Below are 22,636 nucleotides of genomic sequence, written 5' to 3'. Positions count from 1 at the left end.
GTTATAAGCACTGACTAAAACCATGATTCTTCAGGCTCATATGCAGCCGTGTGTCCTGTTATTATGTGAAAAACAAGAGCTTAGACATCATATTGTTATTCGTGATTATTTGGCAAATTGAATAACAAAGTGTAGTAAAAAATATAGTCCTACTTCAAATATTAATCTTTATAGTTTTATAAATGACATTTATTTAAATGTCCTTGTTATGTTGAAAGACATAACACTTTTCAGAACCTCATAAATTTTAATAGTGGGTCGTTACAGCTTTTGATGACTGATAATGTATTGTTAACTATGTGGTGTTAGTGTGTTTAATCATTTTCAGATTCAGAGATTTGCTTTTGTTTTGGGGGGTAAGGGGATTATAAATGTAGTGATTAACCCTTTTATTACTGGCTTCACAATGGATATCTGTGTTCAGCAGTTCCAGTATCAAAGATATTTGGTGTCCGGAGGTCGACCACCTGCTCTCCGTCTGACACGCTGCCATTTCCAGGCTTCCAGCACCGAGACATCCATCTCTAGTGCTTGGCAGATGGTTCAGACTGAGAGGTTTTGCCCTCACTGTGGCTTTAGGAGGCGTCTTTATCTGGCCTGGAAGCTGTATCCCAGCCATCTGCTCACAAAGAGTCTGCATGGATTGGGGAGGGGGCAGGCGAACTTATATGTGCAAACACATACAGCAACAGCGTTGACACGAGGCTGATTGCTCAGGCTTGTGGCACTTTGTTGGATCCAAGAGTTTGGATCAGGCAAAGAGATGGTAACAGGTTGATTTTCTTTATTTTTTTACAGACCGCAGCAACATACTCCAGGTGTTTCTCTTTGTATTTTGGAGTGGCTGTAATGTACGTGCAGCCTGCTTTCTGTTTTGTATACACTGCATTCTTGTTGCAGGAGTCCATATGGTGGGGGCCTGACAGGTGCATCTGCCTCTGAGCTGCAGGGCAGTAGATACTGAGCAGCGCTTTGTTTCCACAAAACATCTGCCTCTTGGCCTGAAGCCCTGTGAAACCCAGCTAAACCCCAGTGTGGTTTCAAAAGTCAGCCATTCATTAAGATTCTCACAAAAGTCAACTTTTTATGTTGACGCTGGCTCAGCAGCAGCAGAGTTAATGGAGATGCACATGCAGGCCTGCATATTATTAAGTGTTGTTATTATAAGCCAATCTGTTTTATTGCATTTCACAAATCCTTTCTTTGTCTTTATTTTTAAAAATCCAATTCTAAGTCAATTTTAGCTGTTTTAAGGGGTATTGCTAAATGTCTTGGCCACTGTGATACAGGAATTTGCCAGCTTTTGAGATGAAGTTTATTTAATTTTACATGTTTGATAAAAATCTGCAGAGTTCATTTGATAACCTCCTGTTTCCCAAATTCTTTAGATATAATTTTTCCAACATTGGGCAACATTCAAAGGGACGGCTTCAGAAGAAAGCTTGTGTTGTCTGTCGACACAAGTTGTGTGTTGTGAGCCAAACAAACGTTGCTTGTTTCTCCCGAAACGGCTGAAATGAGCTCAACATCTTCCAAAGGTTTCTGCAACAGTACCCACGAGGAATGTCTGTGGATCAGCTGTTCTGGTGTTTACACAGCTCGGATGTCACATCGGCACCTTCTCATTTTATATCAGAGACATCATTACCTCAGCGATATTTTTAGACTTGGAAGGCTTTAAAAATAAAATTACCATTACTCAAAAAATACAAAGGCACAGTGATAATAGAAAAGCCTTTCACACCGTGTTCTTTGTGTGAACTTGAGAAGCGGTTGACTTGAAAGCTTTCACTGTGCTTAACGCAGCAGAGAAAGAGTCTGCCCTAACCTGCCTTTGAAGGTGGCCTTCGAAACACTTGGGCTACGGTCTCTGAGGCGAGGAGGCGCGAATTACAACTGCCATCCTCATCTCATTCTTTAAGCACCTAGAACCAGGAGTTATTCATAAAGCGCGTTGCTCTGGCTGGTTTCACTTTTATTAGTGTGAGAAGAAGAAGAATTGATCTGTTCTGGTAAATGAGATGACGTGTAGGTGAACCTGTAGGCATATTGCCACAGCGGTCGCTCTTAGATATCGTCCCATAAAGCAGATGGTCAGCAGCATTCAACTCCAGTATGCTTAATTTCAAACTGTAATATTTATTTACAAGCACATCCTGGGTTTTTTTCAAGGAAAGATGTTAACCTCAGCCACAGACGGTATAATAAGATGGACTTTATCCCCATGACATCATTCTTTTATTCAGAATTTAATAGTTATAGTATTCTTCAGTCTTCTTGGTTCAGAGTGATGTCAATTTTGTCCTTGAATGGTGATCTCGGGGCTCCAAGCGGGTGTCCACATGCCTGCTACTCTTTGTGACATGATGCAATGCAAAAACTACCCATGCACGCCTTGGGCCGATTTCTATAACAGAAATGACTCTTCAACAGCAGAGTCTTTAGCTGTGTTTGGAACAGAGTATAACTGCCGCCTAAGACGTGCACATGCTTGCAAGTAACACCTCAACCTGCGTAACGGCCCAGTCATCAGCGCTTGCGGCTAGAATGCCGCGCTTGTATCTCAATGGTTTTCCAGTGAAACAAAACTTTAACTGTTGACCTGAATCACCCTAAACTGAGTCTGGAGCTGAATCAGGTGAATGCCGTTGCTGTAAAGAAGCCCACAGGGCACTCGTGGAAATATGTGTCCTTGTCTTATCTGTAAACAGCATCACCCACAGGCACAGTCCTGTTTACTGTCCCTCGCTGGTTCAGTGTCACTTGTTTACCTTCATGGTGAGGTGAGGAATTTCTGATGTCATCAGGTGCAAGAGGCCGTTTCATGTTAGACCTGCTGTAAGTCAGACATTTGTAAATGTTTTTCACCTCCAAACCAAACATGGCTGCTCATGTGTTTGGAGTGTGAGGACACACACAGGGTGTCTCCACTATCTGCTGCTTTCAGAATTGGTAAATACTCACACATACAATGAAAAAATCCACTTCATGTAGAAGGGGTGTATTCGGGGTGTAGGAGTTGGCATGCTTTTTTACGCTTATCTTAGTCCGATCCTGTAAGTGATTCACAGCCACTGTCAGCTAAGAAAAGGTTTGAAGTCATGAATTGGGACAGCCATGCAGCAGTGTTATTCACTGAAGACCCCCCCCCCCCATTAAAAGAAACTGTCAGTGGCTGCCGGTTAACCTCCAGTTGTTCCCTGTAGAACAGCAGACTGGAGGCTCAGTTAGACCCTATGCACATGGTAATGTGAGGAATGCGGCCATTTCCTCCTTTCTGGAAAACAAAAGGAGCTGCTGAAGCACCAGGCTTGTCCCACCTCACATACCAAGGGCAGTGCTCCCAGATCGCAGTCTGCTTTGTGTTGGCCCAGTCAGCCCATCAACAGGTCCCAGTGACTGATCTTAGGTATCACTTCTGATGGCAATCGTCCTTGAAAATATGGCGTAAATTAGACTTTCTACCTTTCTTACCCGAGGAGTACACAGCCATAACACCTGCCACCTGTAAGAAACAAGTATGAGACACATGTAAACCTGGAATATATACAAAGAAATTAAAGAAATGCTTGAGAGAAATATTTTAGTTAGAAAAACTTTACATTGTTGAATTCATTGAAAACAAAATTATGTTGATTAAAGTGAAAAATTTAAGTCACTGCTTATGTGACTTGGTTGCCCTAAACGTTTATGTCCCTTTAGGCACTCTTAGTAACATTTAGACATGGGGATGGGTATTCTTCCACCAGGAGGAACCTAGGGCCCAATACAACATATGGTAAATGGTAAATGGCCTGTATTTATATAGCGCTTTACTAGTCCCTAAGGACCCCAAAGTGCTTTACATATCCAGTCATCCACCCAGTCGCACACCGGTGATGGCAAGCTACATTGTAGCCACAGCCACCCTGGGGCGCACTGACAGAGGCGAGGCTGCCGGACACTGGCGCCACCAGGCCCTCTGACCACCACCAGTAGGCAACAGGTGAAGTGTCTTGCCCAAGGACACAACGACCGAGACTGTCCAAGCCGGGGCTCGAACTGGCAACCTTCCGATTACAAGGCGAACTCCTAACTCTTGAGCCACGATCGCCCCATATGATCTGACAAGGGTATGAGGATTTTATCCTAGTATCTAACAGCAATCGGCAAACCACCTTCCCAGACCATCACTGACCTAGCTCCAAACTGGTCAAGCTATACGATGTTGCAGGCAGCATAACATTCAGCAGAGCATCTCTAGAAACATGCAGGAGTACCCCACTGGAGATCATTCTGTAGGGCTCTGGCAGTGCTCCTCCTGTTCCTCCTTACACAAAAGACCTTATACCAGTCCTCCTGGTGGGTTGATGCCCTTCTACATGCCTGTCAGCTCAGGATATATCAGTGACCACATTCTTGACGCTGTGCTGGGAGACATGACAAACCTTCTTGGAGAAGATCTTGAAGGAACCAGACATCTGAAAGGGCTGCTTATTCTACCAACAGTGACAGCGATACCAAATCTCAATGAAGTGAAATGACTTTGTGATTATACCGGAATTGAGTTTGGTTGTACGCAACTGTATTTTTTTAGGAGATGAGGTCTTTTGATGGCCACCACTCGATGTTTAGGCATACGCTAAAAATAACCCTCCAGCTAAAGGTTTGAGATTTGCTTCTAAAAAACAGAAATAGCTGAGTGGGTTTTTACTTTAGAGCAAATAAAACTGATAACACACTTAAAATGACTGTTTTACTACAGTGTAAATGTGATGAAATGCTAAAAAGAAGCTGCAACCAGAAGCTAAATGGCAAAAAGTAGCAAAGAGAAACTAAAATGGCAAACATAAGCACACAAAGCAACACTTCCAGATGCATTTACCCTTTATACCTGTATATGGATGAAATATTGTAAATGTGTCTACTGTCAAACTTTAAAGGCGATTTAAAAAATGCTGCAGCTAATTAGCCTAGCTTAAAGACAGGATGCTAGGAGACAGGGCTACCCAGCAATTACTTAGCTTGGCAAAACTCTCAGTCTTTGGTAATGACTCACCTGTATATTCTGTTTTTCCCAAAAATATTTCTATAAATATGTCTTTAAAAGAATAAAAACTTTATTAAACAAAAAAGGGTTTTTTTCTATCGTGGGTTTATTCTACCAAGTGACTGGCATTTCTGTTTGCTTTGTTTTAATGATTTATGGTCTGATTATTAGGTGTTTGACTTCTCATGTAGCCTGCGGTATAATGCTGAGAAAGAAGTACCTGGAAATTACTATTGTTTGTGGCGTGGGAAAGGTTGCATAATCTAATTTCCAGGCAACAGGAATGCACAGTCACTCATACGCTTCATGTTACCAGCACAGTCTTTCCACATATAATTGGTGTGTGTTTGTTTAGCTGTCCTCTATGGATAGAGATGACTTATTATCACAGAGATCCTAAGCTTTATAAAACTGAAATTCAGGTTCAAATTTGTATAAAAGGAGACTATCAAAAGCATCACTCCTCACATGATCTTTGATCACTTTCATAATGACTTTATAGTTTCAACTGCCATTTCAAATCTTAAATTCTGTTTTATTAAGTATGATCCCAAATGGAGTCAAAAAGGGGGCTGTTGTATCATGTAATTGTTTAACCCATGAGCGTGTAGTGTTCTTCACTTTGTTACGTTTGGTTTCAAAATATCAGTGCTACACTACCCAATGGGTGACATTACCTCGTCTATGTTAATCTTTTATATATTAGGGTTTTACCTGCTAATAAAAATATTAGCACCCTCTGAATAGGCTTTGATATTATATTAAAATGATCAGACTCACTGCTTTCCTTCACTCAAGCTTAAAATGCATTTTTTTGCTTATCAGATGGCTAAAAAATACCAGGGGAATTCACAGGCTTCTGTAAAGCCAAACTGATTCTTTGCCCCAACTGTATGTGGGTCAGTTATGCTTATGTGCATAGTGAGGGCAAAGGGGCAGTTTTGGAGCCAGAAGAACCTACGCTGAACCAAAGACTGAATGTACAGAAACCGGCATCATTCTGTCTCATTACATATAGACAAATGTGTGAGGTGTCATAAACCTAAGCTTATCCAGAGGATCATTAAATGGTGAAACCTTTTTATCAGTTCTTCAGCATTCTTTAGCAGCTCTTGGACTTCAACTGCCATGCAAATCGATACCTGCGACTGTTTAAGATAAAGCAACCTGCCCTGTCGGCTGCGAGCATCACATTAAAAAGAGAAGACTTGTTTACACTCACTACAACCTCAAATCACTGAATCAGTTTGATGGTGTTCATGCACTCAATAACATTACTGCTGCACAGCCCCCACTGCCAGCTGATCCCAGGGTCTACATCCACATGCAGCCGGTGCTTGAGGTGGAGGGGAGAACAGCAGATGGCAGGGCTGCCCCCATCATGTCTGCTTTCTTGGGAGAACAATGCATCTCTCAGAGCTCTTATTAAAGGGGGGTTTCAGTCCGCGGACAGCTGGCAGGCAGCATGCCTCACGTCGCCCCTCTCCCCTCCATGTCCACACATACACACTGCAATTAACTGGCACGGGCTGCGGCTTAAATATTTACCAGGTCCATGCAAACAAAAGAAAAAAAGATTAGTCCAGGTCTCAGTGATATGACATCATTTTTCATCTGCAGCTCAGTGTAGCAGGTATATAATCTGTTACCGAGTTTGTGTCAAATGTCAAGTTTGTGTATAAGGATCACAGAGCAAGAGGACCAAAACGCAGGACAGAGTAAAAGCTCCAAATCCAAATCTTTTATCGGGTCTGAGGTCATTCAGGGGTGGGCAGACAACAAACCAGGTGAGGATGAGCAGGCAAATGAAAGGTCAATAAAACAGGTACAAATGTACAAGGAAACAAAAATTCAAGAAGAGAAGAACTTTGAACAGGGAAAATAGCTGGAATGTTTGACTGTGATCGTCTATAGTTAGATAGCCATAAAAGGTGGACATGGGTTCTGGGGCTAGAAAGCGAAGCCAGTATGGAAGTGCCTTAAGCATGCATTCTTTTTTATGAAAAGCAGGGGGCGAGTCTATAGTTATAAATAACAATTGTATAACATTGTATAAAAAACTATGAGGAAAAAGAGGCTACAGTTTACATGATCTATGAGCTCAGTAAAAACTCCCTTGATGTGATATTCTGGTTTGTTGCTGGTTAAAAGTCGCATTTAATACAACACGATGTTCAGTATGGAGATTATGATCTTCATAAATCAGGAGAAAGCTGGAGATTGTGATGGGCAGGCCTACCTTGTGATCTGCAAGTTTCTGTTGGGTCCATCCTTTTCATAAAGATAACAACCACAGAAATGTTTAGCCTGAGGCTTAAAAAAAACAAACAAGACTTTGCCTAGCTTCATAGTGTGTTAAATGTATAGCATAACTTGATGTACACTTTCCCAAATATGTAATGAGACGTCTTTGTGAATGAGACCTCAGCAGCCGTGATAGGTCTGGTTGGTCGAACTGAATAAAATAGGCCTTTATTGTCACTGTACATGTACAAACAAATTGTGGTACGTACATGTGGCATAAATGCAGTTTGCTCATTAGCACAAGGATAACACTTCTATGGAACGTAGGGCTGCTTGCTAATGAAGCTAGTTAAAATAGTTTGTATTGTGCTGCCAGCGATGCATGCAGCTCTTTTCATACCTCTGATGTATGCACTGATATGTCATTGGCCATCTTTCATATACAGTCTATAATAAAACTCGCCAATAAGCTTGGAATCACGTAAAGTTGCTGCTGTTGTCTGAGCTTGGTTCTGCTGCTTTAGATAAAGCAGTGTTTAAAAGCCTCACTGTGGAAACTGGCGGATTTTTCTTGATTTTCTGACATGAAAACAAAGTTACTGAAGTAAAAGAAATTAGTAATAAAATCAAGGATTCAGTTTGTGATGAGAAACGGAGACAGACTGGCTTAATTTGGCACATCTAAGTTAATGTCTAAAAATAAAATATAATGATAATATAATAAAACTAAATAGCGTTTTGTGACGTTTTTTTTATTTTGACGCAAAAATTCTTCAAAATATAAAATTTTTTTAACATTGCATTCTTAAAGTATTTGAACGGCTATTTTACTGCTTTTTATCTTTTTTGTGCGGCAGTGCCACAGAAACGTTCAAACATGAGAATGCAGGGACTTAAATCTTCCTCAGCTATAGAAACTGTGCATTCAAATGTCCTGAAGCCGCACAACAAAAAACAACAACGAGCTCTTTTACATGACACAAGCAGCCAGCTGAGGGGCTGCTGCTTCTGCTGCTCTGAATCCATTTTTTTAAACACACCGCCCCTCTCTCTTCCTCTTCCTCCTCCTCATCCTCTCCCTCCTCCCCTCTGCTCTGCTTTTGATCCCACAGGGACTCGGAGCCTTTGCATTCCTGTCATTCCAGCCGCAGCGAACAATCAGCTCTCAGTTATTTATTAGTGCGCCTCGCAGCTCCGCTCCGCTCAGTCTGCTGCCTGCTACCCGTCAGCGCGCACACATGCGCACGGAGGAAAGGAGCTCCGCACACTTGTGGACGTTTATTTTGAACAATAAGCGCAGATCATTGATTTGAGATACGACGGCACCGCTCACTGTGCGATGAGACAAAAAAATTGGTGAGTTTAGCATTTTATCTGAATAGGTTTATCTGAACGTTTTCTGTCGGTTTGTGTGTGGACGGAGTCCACTCCGGATGGAGTTACTTACTTAACAGATTACATCTGAGTCCCGTTTTAATTCATGAGCCACACACAGATCCATCCATTTACAAAACAGTCTCATTCATGCAGGAGCTATAAAGGCACAAACCATTCAAATGTAGAGTTACCCATAAAGCTTTTGCATTTTGTGTTTTATGTGTTTATAATTCAAACTCAAATAGTAAAGAATTTAAAGACTTTTCACACTTTGTAAAAACAAAACAAGAACATTTACTTTGGCCAAATTGACCCTGTGGCGGCCGGTTCTGGTCACCAGGCCCTATGTTTCACACCCCTGACATTAATGTCTTTAAACTGATTTTTAAATAATCTTTACTGCTGCTTTTTCAGCTTGGAGGATTAGACTTGATGATGTTTTGCGTAATTCACTCTTGATCTCATGTAGCTGTGTAGCTATTTTGTGCGGTCAGGACACATTGTGGTGGTTTAATAAGGCATTAATTTTACTCTCTATCCAGATTTTCACGTTGAAAGTTAAAATGAGTTAATTGTATAAAGTAACCAGAGCATTTTAAAGCATCCATCATTCATATTCTGAAGACTTTATATGTCTTCATCATGTTTTGGGCATTATCTGATCCTGAATCACTGGAATCTTTTGAGTCTGTGCGACCGTTGAGTATTATGCTTGTGTGACTGGAGAAAGTTATGCATTGCAGCATGTGGGCCATAAAAACTGGATCTCCAGTGACATCACTATCAGGGGTATTTCCAGCTACAGCTCGTGAACACACAGCATTGTGTAACAGAAGTGTGGATAAGTTTGTGCAGTGTTGAGTCTGACCACAGTTCTTTTCCTTTCAGATGTGTGATTTGTGAAGCGCCCACGCTGCCACATCGAGGCTTGTTTTTGTTTCGTTTTTTTTTTAAACTGTCTTTTCATTGGCTGACATGAGAACTGCCGAGGAGTCCTCTGGAACGGTCCTGCACCGTCTCATCCAGGAACAGCTCCGCTACGGAAACCTGACGGACACGCGCACGCTTCTAGCCATCCAGCAGCAGGCACTGCGTGGAGGCAGCAGCGGCGGCGGCACCGGCAGTCCCCGCTCCTCTCTGGAGAGCCTCACTCAGGAGGACACTCAATACATCCAGATGTCAACAAGGCAGGAGCCTCAAGGTCAGGAGCACCAAGGAGACAGCTTGCACTCTGAGAGCCCCGTGTGCCACCTGTACCATCTCCACAAGGAGGAACTGCCTACTTACGAGGAAGCCAAAGCCCACTCCCAGTTCCTGAACTCTCAGAAGGGGCAGGCGGAGCACAATGGACCCAGCATGGATGTAGAGGGAAGTGGAAGTGAGGCACAGTGGGATCTGAAGAGAGAGCACGCTCGCTCTCTCAGTGAGAGACTCATGCAGCTTTCTCTGGAGAGAAACCGGTCTAGGAACAGTCTGCCTATGAGTTCCTCACACAGCTACCCACAGCTCTATAATCATCACAATAATGTTTTAAATGCTGCGACACCTGACAGACAAAGGGCTCAGCCGTGTGCAGAGCAGCGAGGACCACCCCCAGACTATCCTTTCTGTGTCAGACTTCCTGGATACATGCTCAGCCACTCACAGGAATATGTGCAATACAACCAAGACCCCCATCCTCCCCTCTACACACAACAGCACAGGTAACATCCACAAACACATGTGCTATCAAAAAAAGAAGAACAGCCCCAGAGAAGTCTGCTGTTCTTTTATTTTGGCGGTCTTTTCAGCACTGTTGCTATCTCCTGTCTGCAGGTTTGTGTCTGCTCAGTCACAGGAGACTCACAACAGCATCACAGCAGCTTCAGACTGCAACTCCCCTCAGAGCGACACATTAATGCGGGAGAACGAGCGGCTCAGGAAGGAACTGGAGGTGTACACGGAAAAGGCCACCAGGCTTCAGAAGGTGAGAGGATGGTAGTGAATGGTTCGTTGAGGTCGTGAGAAAACAAAAGTTTTTAGCTGGGGCAGGAGGTGACGGGTTTTCTCACTAATTCAGAGCATGGAATCTCTACAACGCATCTCCTTTTGTCTTTAAAAACATGTCGGCATGTGAGGAGATAAATGGCTGGCACCTGGGATCACGAGTGTTCAGTCTGGAATGTTAATTCCATTATTCATTCACGTAGTGTTAAAGAGACATTTCACAGCGGGTGGCATTCAGTAGACTAATTAGCCTCATTGATATTAACATTTGCAACATAAACCAGACAATATGCAGGAATTCCTCCCCCAGAGACTCATTTTCTCTCTTTCTTCCCAGTTGGAGTTGGAGATTCAGAGGATATCTGAGGCTTATGAGACCCTCATGAAAGGCTCTGGAAAGCGAGAAACTCTGGAGAAAACGATGAGGAATAAACTAGAGGCAGAGGTTAAGAGAATGCATGACTTCAACAGAGACCTGCGAGGTAAGTTTCCATTTTTATTTGTCTGTCTCCTGGCTTTAAACCTACTTTATGCGTATGTGCTCATTGTGGTATGCTGGTCATCTCTGTGCAGAGCAACTCGATGTGGCTAACAAGCACAGAGCGGACTGCGCCGACCCGAAGCAGCACGTCTTTGTCAAACTCTTGGAGCAAAGTGAGTCTGCATCAGTCTTTTGTTACAAACTCCTCTCACGCTGCAGTTCATCACAGATTCAATCACAATTCCCTGTGAAACACTGAACAATAGCAGGAACATAGCTGAGCAGGGATTGGTTTCCTTCTTTAGTGATGTGGTGCTGTCTACATGTTGTCACACAAATGGGTGTATCTCCCCTGTAGGTTACTTTTGGCACCTAGACTCCAGACCTTTTTTTATGCTGCAGTAAATGTGGCCTGGATTCCTGAGATGTTTTTAGGGCTTTCAGGGTGTTTGCCACTAGGAATGCCCCCCCTCCCTTTTTTTTTTTTTTTTACTGATGTGCTCAGTTTTGCATCGCTACTAATGACCTCCCTTCTCAAGGGGAACTAATACGTCTGGGTGTCCTGGCCTAACTCTACATGACCCATGACTTGCTCATTCTCCTTATTTGGGCATTTCTTTTTCATGCCATAGCTTAATGATGATCGGCCAGTTGTGAATATTTCTTTGCTCCCTTTTAGCTCTGTGCAGAACTGAGCTGTAGAGAAATCCCTACAGCGAGGATTAGGTGGAATAACACTTATGTTGGAACATTTGGGCAGTAAATGCAGTCGTGTCAGTGTCTATGATTATCTTTCCCAAACGGTTATCTCAGCATAGCAGAGAAAAGCAGTACAATAGTGGGATGTGTAGTTTATATGTTTGTGTTATGAGAACCACATGAAATATATTTTGAGCTGCTTGTTTACTTCACGTCCTCAGAGGCATTCCAGAGCTTTTACCAGTACAAGGCTATGCCTGTGTGCGTAAGTGGATAAGAGGAAGTCTGCATTCCCTCCACAGGCATGCACTCATGTTGTGTAATCAGCCCCCTTTTAAAGAGGCACATCAGTTAAACTTTCTAAAAGGGCTCATTGAAATGCAGACTAGCTTTCAAAGATTCAATGAGAAATATTGTTTTTACTGATCCCATGTTTACGAGGGCAATAAACTTAGCAAAAAATGAGGTGTCAAATGTTTTGATGTTGAACCACATGCCTTTATGTCTGTTGTTGGGTCACATTCCTTAGAAAATGCACTGAAATGCTCCCGGACTGAAGGCTTCACTGACCCCAGCGAAGGCCATGGGAGCTTCTCTTTAGAGGAGACCAATTTTACTCTTTTTTTTTTTCCAGTGATATAGTTTTATAGGCTTAAAAAATCAAACAAAAGCCAGGAAGAATCTCAAAAGATTTATTTTTAAGTTCTTAAGAGCCTCGTCACCTTCATTAACCTGCTGTTTCCTGTATTGCAGATGAAGAGCAGCAGCGGGAGCGCGAATGTCTGGAGAAGCAGATTCAGCACCTGCGAGTGTCCAGGGAGGAGTGCCAGCGGAAACGGGAGCTGATGGAGCAGGCTCTGGCCTCGGCGCAGACTCGCAACCGTCAGCTGGAAGAAGAACTTCAGAGGAAGAGGGCGTACGTGAAGAAAGTGGAGAGGCTGCAGAGTGCGCTGGCCCAGCTGCAGGCCGCCTGTGAGAAGCGGGAAGAGCTGGAGCTCCGGCTACGCACGAGGTTGGAGCAGGAGCTAAAAAGCCTCAGGGCACAACAGGTGAGGAAAACAAGCCCCCCCCCCCCAATGGTTCAGTTAGCAGATTTTAACAATGTGAACATGTCCAAGCGGCTTATCCTATAGAAACACTTGGCTGGCTCACAGGGTGAAAGGGACCAGCATTAGTCTGCTAGAGGATTCCTGCGTAGTTAAAGTAGTAAAAGTGGATTGAGGGATAAACACATTTTCAGAGAGTCAGATTTAGAGCATTTTGTTTCCTTGGGTGTTAAACGATCTATTCTGTCTACCGTTTCAGTCCCAGAACCAGAGCACTGATTCCACAGCTTCAGAGCCGAGCTCGTCCAGGTTGCAGCAGCATCTGAGGGAGAAGGAGGAGCGTATCCTTGCCCTGGAGGCAGATATCACCAAGTGGGAGCAAAAGTACCTGGAGGAGAGCACCATGAGGCAGTTTGCAATGGATGCAGCAGCCACAGCTGCAGCACAGAGGTACAGACAAATCTGTCAAAATGGAGTGAAGATTCAAAACGTAAAAATTGCGGGATTATTTAGAAAACCGTATATTTTATTTTCAGAGATACAACTATCATCAATCACTCCCCGCGGCACTCTCCGGACAGTAGTTTTAATGAAGACCTGCCGTTGTCCCATCACAGACGTCAGGAGATGGAGAACAGGTGATCATCTTTTCATCCATACTTCATTGTTTCCTTCTGCCTGCTCTGTGGTGTTTTTTCTAAACTCACGATGTTCTCCGTGCGTTCAGGATCCGCGCTCTTCACGCTCAGCTCCTGGAGAAGGACGCGGTGATCAAAGTCCTCCAGCAGCGCTCCAGGTTGGAGCAGAGCAAGCCTGAGAAACAGGGGCTTCGTTCGGCCAGATCCGTCCCCTCCATCAACATAGCGACCGGCGGCATGGAGAACAAAGGTGAGCTTCTTCCCTTACTATTCGTGCTGAGCTGAGGAATCTGGAATCTTTAATTACACACGCTATCCTGTGACAACTGCCAGACAGAATGCGCACACCCTGAAAAAGACAAAAACAAGTAGGACACAGCCCTGTTTTTAAACTGGAATGCATATCATCTCTCACTCCAGAATAGCCCCATCCAGAATAGTCATGGGAAGAGCTCTGCGCGGCAGATGTTCAGGAGCGCGTAAATGTGGATGTAGGCGGGTAATTAAGCAGTTTCTTCTCTTTGTCTGCAGGAAAGAGCCTCTCAGATGACCAGACAGGTTCAGCTGTGCTGCAGCCCAAGCTGCTTGCTGCTGCTAAGGTCCTGAGCCGAGACTGCAGCACGCAGAGCGACGAGGCCTCACAGGAGCCTGAGGCCACAGCAGAGCACGGCAAGCTCAAGATGTGTGAAGCAAGCTCAGCGGCTACACCTGGTGGGTTTTTCGAAGTGCTTAAGGCCCAGTCAGCTCCTCACAGCTCATTTTAAGAATGTGTCATTGAATTAAATAGAAAAATCACTCCGACAAGTAGCTTTACATTGTTTCCTCCAGTCAAATCAGCAAACATGAATATTACAGCTGAAACACTCGGATCAAAAAAGATCCACAGAGGCCTCTGGCCACGCTGCGTTTCTACCATAATATGGTTGAGAGAAAATAGTTCCTCCAGGAACCACGTGGTAACTGGGTCATGATTTCTAGAAAAAAAAGATGTTGCTACTTAGTTTTCACATCAGGTTTTTGGTGCTTTCAGCACCGCAGGGCAAGTGCAGACCTCTTCACAGAGGATATTTCCAAAAACGAGCAACTCCAAAACAATCTGGACGTATAAATAACAAATATTTATCTAAACTAATGACACGTGCATCGGCAATTTGCCTTCCAGTGATGTTTTTTCTAATCTATAAATTCTGTCCTGCCTGTAGAAACCTCGGAGGAGCCAAAGCTTCCGCCGAAGATGCTAAGGAGCCTCAACAGCTTGGGCGCAGACGTGGTGGAAATCCTCATTTGAGCGCTCGCTGCGGCTCGTATGACTGACAGCAGCTCTGACACAGACTCTTGGCTGAGACTTTAAAGGGCTTCCTCGACGTCTGGCTTAAATCAACATGTGTGTGCTGAGATTTCCTTCTGCTGTTTCTGCACAACTCATAAACGGGCAGTTGGGATTCGTTCACGGTACCTGGACAGTATTTCAGCGTGACAGGAACTGGGCTGCTGACTGTGCATATATTGTGCATGTTTCTCTTTTTATTTTTTAATTATGTATTGTATTTATACATGTAAATGCTGCTCATAATTGATGTGATTTTTGTTTGTCCTAAATGTGCACCACTTTCTTTTTCTAATTATATACACATGACTCACTTCTTGGTTTTGTTTTCCAGTAGCATCCCTGTTACCATGCCCTCTGAAAGTAATGGGAATATTTATAAAATGACTCAGAATTTAACAGAGCTAAATTAACAGTTGCCCTCCTCTTTAAAATACATTCGGAGGCCTTGCTCGCAGCTCAGAGGGGGATTTGGAAACATTTTTTTGAATGCGAAGCCTGCAAAATGCCTGCTCGGTTCTCTCTTTAAAAAGCCTGTGAGGATTGACGCCGTTTCTCTGGGGTCCGGTTTTCCAGATCCCCGGCTAATGTTTGGGGCCTCAGAAGGTGGCTACCCAGCGTTTCGCTCCCCTCCCATGCCACAGCGGAGCTAATCTTCTCACATTCCTCGCTGAGGGAATGCTCCCGTTAAAGAAAAAGGCTATCTAAAGTCTGACCCTTCGCCCTTGTTAAAATGGCAGGCATTCTCCACATGACTCCTTTTCTGGGGTGGTTATTTCTTCTGAGTCGTGGTAGCTGGATCTACCACGAACGTCGAAACGGTCAACTATAATTGGCCCACATTTGCTACTCCATCGCTGTTATATTCAGCTGTTTTTCAAGTATCTCACATTTCTGGGTAGACTATACTGTAAGCCTAATATGGACTCTTCTATTTATTTCTCCCTGCGTGATGTAGGATCACTGAACACTGATGAATGTACACTTCTGTTTTCAATGAATGTGTTTTCTATTTAACTGGAATGTGCCACACTCCATGGGGAAAGGACATTAAAACTCATCATCAGTGGATTTCTGAAGAAGCCAATAAGCTTATCCAGTTTTTAAATATTAGCGTGTGAAACCTCACGTTTACCCGATATTCTCCTTCATCCTCCATCACAGTGCATTTGCTGGTCAGTGCAGTGTGTCAGAGTTACTGCCCTTTGCTTATTCTGCAACATGTTTACACAAATGGCTGTTTGAAGTGAGAGAAGTTAATATATTTTGTAATTATTATTTTTTTCATATCTACTTTAAATGGTCTTGTTTCCTGGTGCCAAAGATGGACTCTATCTTTAAGTTATAGTTGATGATGAATACAAAAGGTTGTGTTAAGTTGCCTCGCTTCAGCTGGTTGACCCAACGTGATGTTGCTGTGAACTTTTGTAAAGGAAACATTTGTATGTATGCCTTAACATTTCACAATAATAAAGTTTTAATATATTCCTGATAAAAGGCTCTCTGTTCTCTTCACCGAAGTAAAGCCGTAGATGTCACCCGCTGGTTTGTAAACATTTTAAATCTGAAATTTTGGTGCTTTTGCCAGCTTTTTTGGAACCACAAGTGACCATATTTGGACAATTAGAAGGATTTACTTCACCCGCTAACATCAGCTAGCTAGGTTTACTGAATCCAAATAGGGTGCACCAACGGTTCCTCATTAGTTCAAAGATAAAAAGTTTAAAAATCACCTCTTGCAGTTGTTATGAAGGCAGATATCAGCTATAGAAGCAACCATTTATATCAGGCTGTAAAGACGGTGACCTCGCCTTCTTCTTTTAGCTGCCCCCTTTAGGATCGCAACAGTGGATCATCTGCCTCCATCCCTAGCAACCCCCTTTGTCACACCAACCGTCTGCCTGTCCTCCTTCACTACGTCCATGAGTCTCCTCTATTTTCTTCATGCCTGGCATCTCCATCTTCAGCGTCCTTTGTCCAGTATATCCAATATCTCTCCTCTGCAGAAGTCCAAACCATCTTAGCCTCTCTAACTTCATATCCACACTTGAACTGCTCCTCTGACATACTCATTTCTAGTCACTCCCAGTGAAAATCTTAACATCTTCAGCTCAGACACTTCCAGAGTGGCCTCATTTCTTTTTGTCGCTGTGACCCTTTCCAAACATCTCAGTGACCTCAGAAATCTTCGAGTTTGAAAAATTCAGCCAAAATCCTCTATCCTCTGTCCACTTGAGGCTGATCCCCAAAGTGACAAAAATCTACTAGTTTTGTAGTTTTGGTCTCTTTAGATATACTGGATTTAGGGGATGACCAGGCTGTTGGGGTTAAACATTTGTACTTACTGTTTGACTCCAAGTTTTCTTTAAAATGTCTCTCCTCAGTCATCAGTCATCTTTCCAATAAATCTACTACACCAACTGAGCCAAGATTTTCTCTATTCTTCTGTGACTTCTATGACTGCTCAGCTGTGGTTGGTCTTCTTCAAGCAGAGACACAATATGATGTACAAAAACTCTGCAAGTAACAAAATGTACCGTATTAGTTTCACAGCAATCTTTTTCTATCTTGCTGTTAAGATAAAGGCATCTTGCATGACAAATACCAGAAGCTGTACCTCAAATCCTAAGAAAATTAAGTTCTTGAGGATTTTAGATTTCATCTCACACAAAGTGATTCTCCAAACCTGCCCAGCAGGAACTAATCCACACGAATTCTCAGAAAATAAGAGAACCTGTAATGTTACTCAAGTTAAATGGAAATACAAATTTAACCTCAAATAATCAGATCAAATGCCAAGTAATTGATTGTATTTTGATGTGGATGTGCTTTCTTATATATTCTCAAGATGTGCAGGGACATGTAGGAATTCCTCGGTAAACTTTTAATTTTAATGTAAATATTTTTGTCTTCCTTGTTCCCCCTTGCTGAGGTTGGAATTTCATTCCTCGGATGCCAGACATTTTCCTCTCGCTGCCTTTACTTGTCATAGGCGAGTGCCACTTTTCTCAGGCGGGGAAAAGCTGCAGTAATAAATCGCCATGTGTTGAGTACCATTTTCAGCTTTGGCACCATGCGGTCTGTGATTTCCCATTATTTTGGTCCTATCTGTGCAAATGCAGATCACATTTCCTGACTCGTATGTCAGTAACTGTGAGTGAGGTGAGGCTCAGCTGAGGGGAAAGGTTAGGATTACGTGAGCACTAAGTTTGAACAGCATCATAGTGGGAAATTTAGCTGAAAAGTCATCCTCATCCAGTCTGCATGGAGAAAGGTTAAACCTTCATGTATGCATTCCACATACATGCGGACTGGAGCATAACTTACAAAGACTGTTGTCAGGTTATCGCCGTGATTTCACCACTGTGACTCCTGCCAACTGTGCGCGTGATTCAATCAGAGTGGATCAAGAACAGATGTCAATGTTCTGAATTTCGACTTTGTTTGTTTTTCATGGTATGAAAGTGCAGACTCCACATAATTCACGCTTCATCTACAGTCAGAAAAATGTTAAAGTCAAGCGCCATTTGAAGCAATGCGAGATACAATCGAAGTGTGTGTGAGGAATGAAGGGGACAGTTGGTAACAAATCATTTGTCCTCCTTTCCTTTTGAGCACATTTTGTACTAAAGGCATGTGTGAAATATTTGGAAAAATAACTGTGGGGCTCTGTGTTTTGCCTTGATTTCCATGGAGATTCCAAAACTTCCTGCCTACAGCAGCCATGGAATGTGCCCCCGCCCCCTCAGCGTTTCCACATAAATCAGGGCACTGACTTCTAATTTTAGGGATGTTAGAGAGACGATGCAAATCTCTCAGAGGAGGCCACTGGAAGCAAATTTTTCGGCCTGAGTCCACTGCAACATTATTTGCTGAACTGCTCGACTTAATTCAATTAAGCTTTATTTATAAAAAATCCGTTTACAATAACAGTCACCTCTATGTAGTACGGTAAAGACTCAACAACATTAGATCAAATGAGCACCACTTGGTGATGGTGGAGACGAAGAACTCCAGCAGAAGACGCATCCAGCAGGGAGGAGCTGACATCTTAGAGAAAAGGAGCTTACTCTGCTCTCCTACTTCAACCCAACGTCACAGCAAAGCTCTGTCGATTTCAGCGGAGCATTGTTTGGGTGACATGTCACTCTCTGTCACGTTCTCATGAGGATGATGTCTTTTTATCTTGCTAAAGTGTTTTGTCTTGGGTTTTTTTTAAGACAAAAGTCCAAGTCATCATTATCAGCTTCTGCAGCGTTTTATCAGCACTGTTCATGTGCAGCATGTCTTTAAGCTCCATCCATCTATTTTCTTCTTACCCAATGGGCTGGGGCCTAGAGTGAGAGGGGGGTACACCCTAGACAGGCCACCAGTCGATGGTAGGACCAACATAGAGAGACAGACAACCATTCACACTTACATTTGTGCCATTAATCATTTTATAATCTCCAATTAACCTAAGCCTATGTATATCCTTGGATAGTGGGAGGAAGCTGGAGCACCTGTAGAGAACCCATGCAGACACGGGAGAACGTGCAAACTCTCTGGCCAGATGGTGACTTTGAATCCAGTTCAAACTTCAACTCCACTTTGCCCATCGGGGACCCTCAACATGAACATCTGAACATGATCCTTCATCTGCTCTATGTTGATGTGTATATATTAGCCTAACTATATCTCTGTAGCTAGCCACCAGCTACCACATCATTATATGTTAACATCTGGCTAATGTAAGTAACTTTCTGCTAAACCTTACAAATCCTTTTTTTTCATGGATGCCTGGACATGAAACTTTACTGTAACATCTGGGAGAACAGCCAAACTGAGTTGAAAGAATCTGGAGCTTTGTGAGCTCTCTGTGGTGCCTCAGTGTTTGATTGAGTTCAGACATAATGACTTGTTTAATTAATTGAGTTGTGAGATAATGAAGCTGCCATGTTTAAAGGGGTTCTTGGGGAGAGTATACTTCATTAACCACGGAGAACCTCTCTTTGGTGCTTTAGCTGGTTGCTGTCTGGGTCTGCTAGTGGTTTCCAGTGAATCAACTGTGCTGCACAATCCAGAAAGGCCGATTCATTGTAGGGAAGGAATTATTAGATGAGTCAAAACACACTGTGTCTGTAGCAACACGGAGAGACGTGCTGCAGAGGACAACCTTCATGCCAGAGAAAAACCAAAAAACCAAAATAAAAAATGAGTCAACGTTAAGATCAGACATTGTACAGCTGTGAAAAGTCACTTAACTGAAGTCTGAAATGGTTATGAGTAATTAACAATGCAGACAAATGAGTAAGAGTCAAACTGGTATGTCACAGAAAAACAGTGTTTCTTTCTTTTGCTTGTACTCATGTACTCATGTTAACATTTCCTTGATTTTTAATCACTGATCTTACTAACTTACTGCTTACTTCCTTGGACTCATTTAATCGTTCCAAATAAAACCAGTCACAAATAATATCCCAAGAATTTACGAGTGTTTCACAACTTAAAGAAACATACCAGCAGGTGTATGCAACTGAATAGGCACAGCTGGGGAATTCCATGGCATGCCTCAGCATGCAGCAGTGGTTGAATAACCCTTTATGATCCAGGTGGATATAAATGATGACTATGTGGAGAGAGCTAATCGCTGATGAAAGATCGTTTGTGAATTTTCACTCATGTTAATGTAGAAATTAAGAAGAACTTGATACTGTTTTAACACTTAAGTGGGAAAATACTGTAGTGACTTAAATAACTGTTATACTTTATCTTCAGATATACTCTTAAAATGTTCTCTTTTAGTTTATCGTACCAATACTCTTTTCCTTTATATAATTAATCATTGGTGTATGAAGTTTATCGTTTTGATTTTTCTTTAGTTTTGGGTTCCACTTTTGTTATTACTCGTACCTCCCTGTGTTCCTCTGCTTTGTGTTTACTAGGAGTTTTCCTACTTCCATATTTAGCAGCATTTAGCATTTCCTGTTTTACTTTGAAAGAGTTTTTATTTTCCTGTGACTGCTTTTTCAATCTTTCTGTTGGTCTGGTTGTCTTGACTGTTTTTACACGTTGTTAATTACTATGTCCTGCATCTCTTTTAACTCTTTTGTATAATCCCGGTCACGCAACAGTATATAATCTTATGAAACTTAATATTAATACAATTTAATATTAATATCCTAAATTATAAAACATGAAAAAAACAGAAAAGGTGCCATAAATTTGATAGTCAGAATCAGAATCAGAAAGACTTTATTTATCCCCAAGGGGCAATTAGTTTTTAGCTTTAAAAAATAGTGCAAACTAACTGAAGTAGATGTGCGCTAATGCTGAAATACATTACAACATATTTACTTATAATAAAAGAGCAATTTTTGATTGTGCTAATGGAGGGCAGCATATTTCCAAAACAGGGCAAAAGAAAAAGCCATGGCATCAGCAAAGTCGCTGGGCAACAGAAATATCTATGCCAAATTCATCCAACAGTTGTTGAACCGACCTTTAAACAGACATTTCCACCTGTTAGCTAAAAATCAGCCAGTCCCAAAAACAGCATCATAAATCCCTTAAAAACTAAAGTACAGTTTCATATATCCTAATCCTGTTGCTGTTTCTACAGAACTTTTTCACATGTTTCCCACAAAAAATATGTATATATCTATTTGATCACACTGATGGTATGAGATGTTGTTTGTAATCCAGCAGCTGAATAGCCTAACGATATGACCCAGAGTTGTGCATAGTTTTATATCTTTCCAATGGTTTTTACTTTGTTGTATACATTTTTTCCAGATGGTGTTTGTGGTTATGATTAATTGTGTAGTTTCACTGTAATTTTAGTCTCAGTAAACAAAGATAAACTAAAGCAATAATTTTGACCAAAGCAGAAAATCACAGAAAATATTGTTCTCATTTTTTCCGTTAAGTTTAGTTCTTATTTTTATGTCAGTTGGCTAAAATATTTTTTACATGTACTTCTACATGAAGTTAATAACTTTGACATATACCAGGGGAGCTTCGAGGATGTTTTAAAAAATTGGTTATCATGTCGGGGCCCACATGAAACCAAAAGATATATGATCGGCAATATACATGGGGGGAAAGTAAACATCTGGACTTTTGGGGTGATACAGATGTTTTACATGAAAAGGGGCTAGAGAAGACTTTGAGCATAATTCTATATTTAAAAGCTGTTTTATTTAAAACATAACCCCACCTACTAATGCAAATTTTCACTGAAATATACTTTAGAATGTAAATTAAAAATACTCATTATGCAGATTCAGTAGAAAAAATATTAAGTAGAAAAATTAGCTAAGTAAGTTTTTTTTTCTGAGGGGGGGTTTAATATCCAACACTGTGATTTGCTCTGATGAGGAACCAAAAAAGTTGCTAACCAAAATGGCTATAAGATGAAAAACTTAGTGTGACTAAAAAGGGAAAAGGGGGGGAATGGAAACATGTAGAGAATGTAAAGATGTTTTGATGACCTGCTGCTGCTCTCTAGTGTTCATGTGAAGGTATTACAGTTGCTCCTCCTCTCAAACTGACACCTGGTGTGCTGGGACTGAACTTCATGCCAGAGCTTTTTCAGTAGTGGGGAAAGCATAAAGTGTAAGATAACAAAATGTCTTTAATAAGGGCTTGGATCTTAATGTTTTGAAGCTTTACTTTAAGTTTTGTTCCTGTCCTTGTGATTGGTGACAAAAGGATAGCAACATGAGTGAAAGGGAAGATTTAGAAGCTTTCTTTGTTTGTTTTGCATCTAAGCGAAAATGAAAACATAAAAAAAACCCCTAGGGATATGTTTTATTTGATTTGCAAAGG

General features: G+C 42.0%; 1 protein-coding gene across 2 annotated transcripts; it reads left to right on the top strand.

Annotated features, from left to right (window-relative positions):
* The first annotated feature begins 8,400 nt into the window (after nucleotides 1–8,400).
* On the top strand, nucleotides 8,401–16,324 carry amotl2a (angiomotin like 2a). Of its 2 annotated transcripts, XM_026159779.2 has the most exons (11): nucleotides 8,401–8,629; nucleotides 9,539–10,353; nucleotides 10,466–10,616; nucleotides 10,974–11,118; nucleotides 11,210–11,290; nucleotides 12,570–12,865; nucleotides 13,122–13,312; nucleotides 13,399–13,500; nucleotides 13,590–13,750; nucleotides 14,032–14,211; nucleotides 14,703–16,324. In XM_026159779.2, the coding sequence occupies exons 2-11, from the start codon at nucleotides 9,626–9,628 to the stop codon at nucleotides 14,786–14,788; spliced, it is 2,121 nt and encodes a 706-aa protein (XP_026015564.2). In that variant the 5' UTR covers nucleotides 8,401–8,629; nucleotides 9,539–9,625; the 3' UTR covers nucleotides 14,789–16,324. The 2 variants fall into 2 exon arrangements, with proteins under 2 accessions (XP_026015564.2, XP_080153189.1); XM_080297063.1 differs by lacking the exon at nucleotides 8,401–8,629 and having other exon boundaries at nucleotides 8,718–10,353.
* The last annotated feature ends 6,312 nt before the right edge of the window (nucleotides 16,325–22,636 follow it).

Source organism: Astatotilapia calliptera, chromosome 23 (assembly GCF_964374335.1).
Source record: "Astatotilapia calliptera chromosome 23, fAstCal68.1, whole genome shotgun sequence".
Classification (NCBI taxonomy): Eukaryota; Metazoa; Chordata; class Actinopteri; order Cichliformes; family Cichlidae; genus Astatotilapia; species Astatotilapia calliptera.
The sequence above is the reverse complement of the archived record's forward strand: the minus strand, read 5'-3'. Positions and strand labels throughout refer to the sequence as shown.